Genomic DNA, 12191 nt, shown 5'->3' on the forward strand with positions numbered 1-12191 from the left:
ACATATTTCCCCCCCTGTAAAAGTGATACTCCATCAAGGACCCTAAAATGATATTTTCTAACTATTCATTCTAAGGGAACCATAAACTTTTTTCAAATTTGATTAACGAAGTGTGATGCTTTTTCTATCGCGGTGCAAAATAATTAAATATAAAAAAGAAAAATGCAAAATGGCTGCTAACATAAACCATTACCTAACTAAATAAAATTCTCTTAACCCCTTTTTTTCGAATTTCTGATATAGTTTTTCTTCTAAACCACAAGCTGTAGGAGTCTGAAATGTAAGAAGCTTTTAGATACTTGTAAAAACTTTATTTCATTAGAGGAAATCTTGAAATTTGGAAAATTAGAATTTTTGTCACCTCATATTTCCGAAATTGCAACCTTTTCCAAATTTTTATAAAAACAGAAAGCAAACTGTAAATGCCGTGTTATCAAAAGCTATATTTTTTTCTCCTAACTCACGCAATTAACCTTTAAATTCGAGCATTGTGTTAATGCCTTTTCCAATTTTTTTTTGTTTTATTTCAAAGATGGCTTACATTGCTCATTCTAAGCGTATGCAATTTTTGAAATATATTCGTGTATGAATGAAAGTAATTTCAATATTGCGGTACATAGCGAAATTTTTTTTAAGAGCAGTATTTTCACTTTTTGAAGGGAAAAGTGCTACATTACAAACCAATTTTATTAAAAATTTACACGAAATGAGAAGAATTTCTTAGAAAAAAAAATACATTTTAAAATAATACAAATTACTTTTAGTTTTACATAGGTAATAATTACAAAGTAAATTGAAACAAAATTTAAATTTTCTTAATTTTGTTGAAATTTGCATAAACTCAAGTGATAAATTGGTTATGAATACGTCCGATCTAACAAAAATAAATTTAAAATAATTATTAAAATTTTTGATGAGTCTGAGACAATTTGAGAAAAATACGATTTTTTAAAATAAATTTAAATAATTATAATGAAATAATTTGATACAACCTGACATTAAGCATTAAATAATAAAATAAAACTCGCCAAATTTCATGGTAGGCTGAAAGTATTAATTGTAAAATGGATTCATTTTTTAAAAGCGTGAACATGTGAAGCACATTTGTGATATTAAATCATCCATATTATGACAAAAAATTCTTTTGAAGTTGAAAATTTCTTTGTATACATTTTATATAAAAAAACGAACAAAAAAATCGATTTAAATACATACAAGTTACCCATTTTTTGCTTTTTAAAAATTTTAAATACTTCAAATTGAGAAAATTAAAACTTTTGTAGCCAATTGCATAAAAAGTATTTGGATTTTTCAATAAATTTCAACAAAGCAACAAGACATTGTCCCCCTCTTCCTCAAGTTATGGTCATTTTTCTATAATAAAAAATTTTTTTTTTGTTTCTGCTTTGTTTTTTACTATAGATTATTAAGTAAATCATAAAAGAAAGGAAAATGTTTCCTCAAATTTTTTTATAGTCCCAACGAAAGCAAACAGTAATTTTAAATTAAAATTACCTTGACACAAAAATTTTTTTTTATTTTCTACCGGATATCCTTTTTTTATTATAAGCTTACCTTTCATAAGAATAGACAGAGGAGGGCAAAGAGTTGGAGAGGAGGGAAAGAGAGAGAGTAGAGTAATAAAAAGTTTCTTTTAATAAACTAAATTTTTATTAGTGAAATGACGACATTAGTGTTTTGTTTTATTGTTGTTTAAATTTACTTATTAAAAATTATATAACAACAAATTTAGCTACACGAGTATAATACGGAATAATTCCTTTTTTGTGTGGGTGTTTCATGTACTTACTGAAATAAGAATTTTAAAAAATTCAGTAAAAACCAGATGATAATATTAATAAAATTAAGAGAATCTTGCAATGTAATTGAAATCAACTTGATTTTATGTCGAGATTTTTTAAAAGAAATTTTTATAAGTCTTATATTTTAGGTTTATATATTTTATCTGATGATCCAACTATAAAACAATTTTCCGGAACTTCAGTTTCTGCTTAAATTTTATTACGTTGACATAAGTTAAACATAAACTCTAGTCGCCAGTGCAATGACTTTGCTGTCTAAATATATGAAAAGTCATAACTATGAATTTATATCAATATATCTAAGTATATATAACCCACATCAAAGATGTATGAAAAAAATTTTAAAATAAAAACAAAAAGAGATTTGCTAAATATTAATAGAGAAATATTGGTATACATCACATGGAACAACCTTATATTACTGTTTAACTAGAAAAAGGAAAATTTTGACGAATCACTGAAAAATCTCACCCACTATCAATATTTAATTGAAAATGTAAAATATTCTTTAATTTATAAGCATGAATGAGATTTCTAAATGCATTGTATATACGACACATAATGTTTATAGGTGTACATACTGCAACGCATTACAGTATTTCATGCATCACTTAAAATCCGAACAAAATTTTTCAAAATTTTCATTTTATTCAATTATATTTTTTTTTGGGAAAATTTGCCAAGAAAAAGTACACATTCATTTATTTTCAAAATTATGTACATTTATATGTATGTATAAAATTATTTTAAAAACAATTTAAATATAAAAACAATATGAAATGCCAACACAAAATAAATTCGATTTTCTACAAAAAATATTTAAAAAATTTTCGAGTTTTTCCTAATAATTTTTCTATTTTACTGATGTTTTGCTTTTACTTTGTAGTGCTGTATAATTTGGTAATTGTAAATTTAAATTGCTTTAGGCATTTTTTCAAATAAATTCAATAATAAATTATTATTTTCATCCCAAATTAATTGATTTTACTTATTACCGACCGTATTGTGTAAACAATAGGTAGGTTATGTGATGGCAACAAATTTTGCATATCGAGTTTTCGGTGGGAACGTACTTCTCCATAGTAGGGAAGTGTAAATAAACTATTTTAGCAACCTGTCGGTCTGTCGGTCTGTCGGTCTGTGTGTGCACGCGTGTATCTCAAGTTCGGCTGAACCGATTTTAATGAAATTTTATATGTAAGTTTATTTCCACCAGGGCACGGATCGATCAACTTTTGGTATATATCAGGCCTCGGGAACTGCACTTTTTAGCGGGCCTGTTTTACATTTTTGAACATTTTGAAAAAAGTATTCAACCGATTTACTTGAAATTTCATATATAAGCTTTGCTCGATCGTCCGCGAAAATTGCTATGTTTTGGAAGAAATCAGGCATCGGCAACTAGACGTTTACTACGGGCCAAATATACATTTTTGTGTATATAAAGAGAAATAATTAACCGATTTCATTGAAATTTAATTTTTGAATTCCTCGTATTAAAACAATGAACATATAAATTTTTTGGAAAGGTCAGGGCTCGAAAACGGATTTGCGGGCCGATTTTACATTTTTCACCATTTTGAAGAAAGTATTCAACCGATTTACTTGAAATTTCATATATAAGCTTTGGTCGATCATATGCAAAAATTCCTAACTTTTGGAAGAAATCAGGCATCAACAACTGGGCGTTTACTACGGGCCAAATATACATTTTTGTGTATATAAAGAGAAATAATCAACCGATTTCATTGAAATTTAATATATGAATTCCCCGTATTAAAACAATGAACATGTAAATTTTTTGGAAAGATCAGGCATCGGCAACTAGACGTTTACTACGGGCCAAACATACACTTTTGTGTATATAAAGAGAAATAATCAACCGATTTCATTGAAATTTAATATATGAATTCCCCGTATTAAAACAATGAACATGTAAATTTTTTGGAAAGATCAGGCATCGGCAACTAGACGTTTACTACGGGCCAAACATACACTTTTGTGTATATAAAGAGAAATAATCAACCGATTTCATTGAAATTTAATATATGAATTCCTCATATTAAAGCAATGAACATATAACTTTTTTGGAAAGATCAGGGCTCGAGAACTGATTTGCGGGCCGATTTCACATTTTTCACCATATCCACAGAACAAATTGATGGAATTTCTTGAAATTTGATATTTGAGTTCTGGTTGTTACCGAAACTAACTGGCGAGCATTCCAGGGAATTCGGGTAGCACAAAGCGAAACTCTACTAAGAGCCAAATTTACATTTTTCTAAGTATGTTAACTATAAGCTTACTAATGTCCTAAAAATTGGAAAGAAGTATTTAACAGACATTTTTATAATATTCTGTAACACTTTCATTTAACTAGACAATACACAATGCGGTCGGTTATGTGCTGACCACATCAGATTTTTTTTTTAATGAAATAACAAAAAAGTGCGGAGTAATGAAAATATGGAAATGATTATTTTTTGTATAATTTTCATTGTTGGTGTGCAAATATAGTCCCCGTTTTTTTATCAAATTGAAAAATTAAGTGTGAAATGTTCATATTGTGATATTTCACAATTTTATTATAAAATGAATGAAATTATTATTTTCAAATTTTAATGGATATTACAAAATATAATCCAGTGCATTCGTAAATGTGATACTTGTAGTTGAACTGAATTTTTAAAATATGTGGATGTGTGCATATTTTCAAATGGTTTAAAATAATTTTTAAATTCCTTAAAGATTAAATAATAATTATCATTCATAAAAGCCATTCATTAGAAAACATAAATAGGACAATGGTCTCGAACGTTAAACTTTCCCGATATTCGTTTAGATTACATACATGCTTTCCATTTTGCCACTAAACAATAATTTTGTTAAAGTCGCACAAAGTTCGGCGACGTCGCTTTGTCTATATATTATTAACCTTTCTTGCAAAATGAATTTAGAAAAGTTAAAACATTTTGAAATTAAGAAAATATTTACCGTATCTCAGCACATTTCTAATACCTAGCGATATCATAATATAGACCACAGCATGCATGCTTCGCGTCTAATTATTTAAGAATTTTTTGTAAAAAAAACTGGCATAATTTATGCAATCGCAACACTTGGCTTAATGAAGGCAAAATATTTAAATTCAGACAAAATTAACAATTGCAGTTTCTTCCTTTATAGTTAAATATTACAATAAATTTGCTATAAATGCTACATGCATATAAACAAATATGAACATGAGTTACTTGTAGACATATGTAAATGGTAATCAAACGAATTACTTTTTTTTCAGTTTTATTTATTATTTTGTAGCGTACTTTTTTCACCGCAACTTAGAACATAATTTAAAATGTTTTTTTACCAATTTACTGTTGGTTTTGATAACGCCATCTAAAGAGAATATCCTATTGATTATCTATAATTACTTGAATAGCTTATTAATATATAGAATATGTCCATATACATAAATACTTTTCAGTAGGAGTAGTACCTGGAAAACTTAGCTCGAAAATCAAATTTATTTCCCATATAGGGAATAGCATTGAGCGAGATTAACTTTTTTCAATTTTTTTATAATTTAATTTGTAATACATATATATAGTTTACCTATTTTTTTTTTATTCTGTTTCATTTTAATTCGATATAAAGAAATTAATTTTTTAGGAGAGAAAATCCTGGGCAAGTTTTCGAATTTATGTGCAATGCCTATAGAATAAGAAACTTAAATATAAAAATCTTAATCTTTTAAATTAATTTCATAAAAGAAGAAAATTAAATATTTTAAACTTCTCAATATTTGATTAAATTAAATAAGGTTTTTCTATCAGTAAAAAATTTTGAATTTAAAATTTAATTTAAAAGCATTAAACATTATAAAGTATTTAATTAGATTTTTTTTAGTTTCACTATAAAAAATTAAAATATTTCATTCAGTTAAAATCTGTTGATTTCTGAATATCTTGTATATATTTATGTACAAAGCAATGTAGTTTATTTTTTGGTTATTTTTAAACGCAAATTTTACACAAAAACAATTTTAAATAAATTAAGAAGTACAATATTATTGCAAATACATATATATATTAATTTAGGTGCTCTTGGGTCAAAAATGAATAATTTTAAATTGAAAATATTTACGATTAAATTTAATTACATTTTAATTTATCAACTACTTCTTAATTATATTTAATACAAGTAAATTTATATATGAGCGATAAATAAAAAAACGAATCAACTATATTTTTCTTTTTGATTAAATAAATAAATTAAGAAAAAATTATTAAATTATTATATATGAAATTTAATTATTAATATTAAATTTAGTTTTTGTTTTGTAAAAATCAATAAGAATCGGTTCTGAACGATTATTAACAATAAAAAAAAAATATTAACGATTTTTCAAAAGGGTTTGTCATTTTATGATCATTAATTAAAATGTATGATTTTTTTTTATTGAAAAATATTTTAAATAAAAATATTTTTTGTTCTGGTTGTTTTTCGTTTGCTTTGTTTGTTAGTACAACAATATTATGTGAAATAAACGCATTTTATCCTTTTTTTCGTATTTCAAAAATGTCCAATTTTTCTTTTTATTTGATTTTTTAATTTTTTAAATATTTCCAGATTATTTTTTATATAGTATTTTGTTTTTTTTTTTGTTTTTGCTTCTCAAAAACATAACGATTAATGTTAAAAACAACAAATAAAAAATATTAAAAAAAAATATCCAATAATGCTTCTTTTTTTTTGCTTTTCATAATCAAAAAAATTAATTTTTACATATAATATTTATATAAATATAAAAAAAAAATTAAAAAATGGCGGTCATTTAAGCCACTTACTGGAATTGATGCTGGTTTATTAACAACCACAATATCATCATCCATATGCACTATTGTGATTGGTTGACTAGTGACTGGTACTTCATGTCTGGAAAAATATACACAAATATGATTTTAAATAAACAAAAAAAAAACAGAAACAGAAACAGAGAGAGAAAAATAAAAACAACAATAAAAATAAAAAATTAACAAAGATTACTTTTTAAATGTTTTTTTAGCATAATTTAATTTTTTCTTTTTCCAATTTTCTTTCACATTTTATTATGATAGAAATATCCTTTATTATATCCTTTTTGAAAAGTGGCTATACAAATTCAATGAAATATTAAAAAAGATTTTTTTTTGTTTATTATCACTGAAATTAGTTATAGTTAAAAATAAAAATAAATAAAATGAGAATAGTATAGGAAAGAGTAAAAAAAATAAAATATTATTAAAATTACTAAAAAAAGAGAAATTAATTAAAAATTTGTAAAAGCATTTTAACCCCAAAGAAATTATTATAATTTTTTTTAAAAATCATATTCTTTGATCAATTAAAGTGGGATTAAAAAATATATTTGTATTTAGATAAATGGGCCAAAAACAATACCACTTAATTTTTGAAATATTGATGGAAGCACAAAAATTAAACAGACGATGAAACACATAGTTTCCCTTTAAGAATTTAAGTCTTGAATTCTGTAAATAATAATAAAATCGGTGATTCAGTTCAAATGCAACAATAGTGCAGCACATAATTTTTGAAAACATTTTATTAGAGTGGAAATTGAATTATAATAAATTGAAATATACATTGATAAACTTGAAGAGTTCATTCGAAAATCTCTTGTTTGCTAATAAGTTTTTGAAATTAGAGAAATAAATTATAAAATCTGCTTATAGCATTACCCATAAATTTATTAATTGAATTAGTTTGAACATATTTAATTTTAATTTACATTTTCAATACTTTGGAGAACCATAATTAATAGAAATATAGATTTGAAATGCTGTTTTAACCTTAATTTTAATATAAAGCAAATTAAAAACACATTCAATTTACTTAGGTACCCAAATTTCAAACGCAAATCATTAAAAAATTTAAATCTTATAATATGCAAAATTAATTACGCTGAATCAATTAAAATTAAATTATTCGTCTTTTTTTAAATAATTCACTTTAAGTGATAACGCGAACTCAACTAACTACATAATGTATAAGTATAATAAATTAATCAATGTACATATTATACTCGTAAACTTGTAAAGGTTTATTATAATTTTTCAATATATCAAAAAAAAAAAATAAGAACCTCGAAAGAATTCCGTTTATATTCGTAAATACAGAACTATATATATGTGCATTATTATTTCATATTCATGATTTTATTATCATTTCATAGCACATATTGTCATTATTCATTAAGCATATTAAAATATTATCCAAGTATTATATTGTATTTATTTAATTAAGCAGGATATAATTTTAAGGAAGAATAACATATTCGTAAATGTGTACACTGATTGTATATAATACGGGCTTATAAGTCACATCATAATATATAATTTATTGTAACATACTTGTAATTACGTGCTACCATTTCCAATATAATAATTATAAAGACACCATATTACGAGCAAAATAACAATAACGGCAAAGTAACAGTATTAAGTATAATGAATTACACATAATATTATTATGTAGTTTATTATAAAGAGTGATGATTAAAACTTGTTTATAACTAATAAACATAATTTATTAGATTGAATATAATAGTATTTTAAGTGTGGAATTTTATTTAATATATCTGCAATAAAATTAATATCAATTATTTAAGTTACATTAGAATAATGTAATATAGGTATATAAATTAAATTACAACTATCTACATATTGAATATATGTATGGACATGCTCACGTAGATAATTTGATATATGAAATACATTTTAGCAAAATATTTTATTGCACAAATTGATCGTTTGGCATATCGGACAAATTTTGTGACATAATATAAAAAAACCATAACATAAATTATTTTGTTATTTGATAAAAGTGTCGTCTGTGGTATTGTTTTTGCTTGTTTGATTAAAAATAACTGATAATTGCCAAAAAAAGAAATAATAAAAAGAAAAAAGAATATAAAAAATATAGACGCAAATAAATAAATTTTTGAAAATTCAACATTTTACAAAAATTCAACAAAACACAAAAATATTTATAAAATATATATTATGTAACTAAAAATAAATATGCTACACAATAAATATTATTTTATCTAAAAAAAAAAAGAGTATAGCAATAATGAAGACCACAAAAAAATTCAAAAATTTCTATTAATTATAAAGCACCTACTCGTATATTTATTCAGACATTTTCAATTTAATAGAATTAAATTAGAATAATTATTATAATTTTAATATTTTGGAATTAAATGAAATAAATTATTTTAAAATATTTTTTTAGTAAATCGATGGCAATAAGGAAAAGCAATAAAATGTCTACTTAATAAAATCGACAACATATATTCAAATTTATAATGAAATAAAATTTGAGCGAATCCGGAATCAAATCAAATTGATCCAATTGAAGTCAATTTTTGTAAGGAAATGTTATTTCTAAAAAAATCTAGTTAAATTTAAAAAAATGTTAAAAAAGACTGATAACAAATTTTTAAAACAAAGGAGAAAATTAAATAATCAAATAAAAATGGTTGATTTAAGTTCTACAAACTCTTAATAATACACGACTTTTCAAATATTTTCGAAATCCGTTTTTAAGTGCATTTAGTCGAAACTGCTATTGTTTGGAAGTATAATATAGATAATTTTTCTTTATTGCCACAGAAATATTCCCTGATATCCAAAATTGCAACAGTTTTTTTAAAAAAAATTTTGGACATAATTTTCAAATTTAATATTTAGGAGCTTTAGAGCCTTAAATAAAAATATGAATGTACAAATATTTTGAATATTAACTTACATTTCTAAATTGGCTTTTATTTCTAAAAATTGGATGTCAAAGATATTTCAAATAAATATTTTATTTATTTTAAATAATTTAAATTTATTTATTTATTACTGTAAATAATTATGATTTGGGTTTTCTGTTTTTGGTGTGGTAAAAGTAAAAATTCTGCAAAACTTATAAAACTTTCAGGGACAAAATATACAAAAAAATTAATTTCAAAGGTTCAAAATAATTTTTTTATAAAAAAAATTAAAGAATCTTCAAAAATAAAAAAAAAATATGAATTTTAAATTTTTAAAGGACATAAATTTTTTTTTTTTACATAAATTGTTTCTTGTTTTTTTTTTATAGAGCTTTAAAAAAACTCTGATGCTATAAATTTTTGTAATAATGAAAATAAAGTTAGCAAACAAAAAAAAAATTATTTTCATTTTTGATTTCGTCCATTTTTTTTTTTGTTGTTGTCTACTAATCAAAAAACTGAAATATGTACAGTAATTTTTGTACGTTAAATTGTAAATAAAAACTAAAGTATATTTCAATTTTCAAACTGATGATGTTAAAATATAGGTAACTATTTTATATAATAAAGTATGAATTCAAATATACATTCAACTACACGATATTTTTTACTATATACTAAGTTTTTTTGTAAAAAATTTGAAAAGGAAGTATGAAAAATAAAATTTTAGTTTTTCTTTTTTGACTTGTCTGTTTTTTGTTTTAGTCTTTTTTATGTATGTATATATTTGAAAGTTTACATACATATTAACTTAAAGTTGTTTTATATTTGTGTTTTTTTTTTTTGTTTCTCTGTATTTTCTCTCAATTAAAAATTTAATACAAAAAAGCCTCTATTTATATTCAATGCCTCCAGAAAATTTAGCCTCATTGAAAACATTTAATATGCACATAATAGATGTTGTTTAAATTTACATTTTAAAATAGAAGTTATTACTTTGAAAATTTCATTTGTTAATTTATATGATTGAGAGTTTAATTGAAGAGGAAGGGTTAGACTTAATAATATATTTAATTATTTATATAAATACGCACAAATTCGTACAAATATATCAGTGCTCGGGCCGGTGTTATAACATAAGAAAATTGGATATATTAAAATGACGATAAGTTGCCTAAAATGACTAAATCAATGAAAACCTAAATTTTTAAGTATATTTTCTGGAATGTTGTTATGGTACAATTGAATAGTAAATCTTAAAATAAATAATAAAAAAGACAATTGCTAATTCTTACCCGAACACCGATTATACTTAAAAGTATTAACTTAATAGTTAAATGTAATTATTGGCTATTTTAGGTAGAGAATAAAATCACAAACTTTGAAAACAAATAATTGTATTTCGATTTTACGTCTCAATTAAAATAGGTGCACTGCTTTTTCATCGTTATTAACTCATGAGTATACATTTAATGTATGGTAATTGAGTTTTTACAAATTTCAATAGAAATTTTTTTCCATGTCCGAATACGGCTTCAAATAAATTGATGTCGAAGTTTTATGTAAAAAGAATTTAGTAATGGTTGGAAAAAGTACTGAATGAACTCCAATTACGACAGTTCAATTTGATTATGAGGTAACAAAGAATCTACTCGTACATAAGATGTTTTTTAGCGAAATATCTTCCAAAGTATTTTTTTATTATCTGAAATCACTTAAACTTCAGCATATCGCGTGCCTTGCAGTTGCCCACTACATTTCTTTATAAATTTTGGAATAATATTCTCTTAAATTTCTAGAATAACATCTACATTTACTTCAATTTACTTGTTAATTTATAATATTTCGCATATATTATAACAAACAAGAAATTTTTCTAGCAAATTTTACTCTGCTCAAAAGAAATCCTTATAGCTAATGTTATAAAATTTTCATAAATATATGTACAATTTCTTTTATGGACCGACAAGTACATTTACTACTTGTTATATAAGTAAAAATCATATTTAGACAAACGTCAATATTTTCATATAATTGACCATTTGGCACAAACTTCTATAAATGGATGTTAATTATATTAATCTATATACATCTTAAATGCTTATTTTCAAAAATATGAATGTACACAGTGTATAAGAGAAATTTAAATTAACTATGTATAGTGAATATTAACTAAAGTTGTTTCTCTTTTACCTAATACAAAATTAAAGAATTTTCTAAACGAAAACTCATTACTAAAAAAAAATTATATTAGATCCTATTCGAAAAAAAAAATTTTTTTATTAAAAGTAAATTAATAATAAAAGAAAAAATCATTTAATAAAACGTAAGAAAAAAATTAAAACACTCACCTGTGCACAACATTCGCTAATAGATCATTATGTTTAAGTCTGTAATCAGTTGGCACTTTTTCATAATTAACAGTTAATGTTCCAGCTTTAATACATCTTTCATATTCTTCCGCTGGATGTGCTCGAAATTCTCTTGCAAAAACATCTAAAATTTTTTCTCCAACCCATCGACCTTTTGTAAATGTTGTAAATGTAAAATAATATGGATAAACTTTTCGAAGACCTATATACACATAAATTTTTATGTAAATATGTGTA

At 23.5% G+C, this 12191-nt stretch overlaps 1 protein-coding gene across 1 annotated transcript in view; it reads right to left on the reverse strand.

The window, feature by feature from the left end:
• Positions 1 to 12191, reverse strand: part of LOC129612365 (pseudouridylate synthase RPUSD2-like) — a 34891-nt gene that overhangs the window by 10459 nt on the left and 12241 nt on the right. Inside the window, exons 4-5 of the mRNA XM_055525924.1 lie at positions 11934 to 12156; positions 6671 to 6758 (exon numbers count right to left, since the gene is read on the reverse strand). Of these exons, the coding sequence (XP_055381899.1) occupies positions 6671 to 6758; positions 11934 to 12156 (311 nt within the window). The remainder of the gene's footprint in view (positions 1 to 6670; positions 6759 to 11933; positions 12157 to 12191) is intronic.

Source organism: Condylostylus longicornis, unplaced genomic scaffold (genome assembly GCF_029603195.1).
Source record: "Condylostylus longicornis isolate FDR11 unplaced genomic scaffold, ASM2960319v2 ptg000072l, whole genome shotgun sequence".
NCBI classification, from domain to species: domain Eukaryota; kingdom Metazoa; phylum Arthropoda; class Insecta; order Diptera; family Dolichopodidae; genus Condylostylus; species Condylostylus longicornis.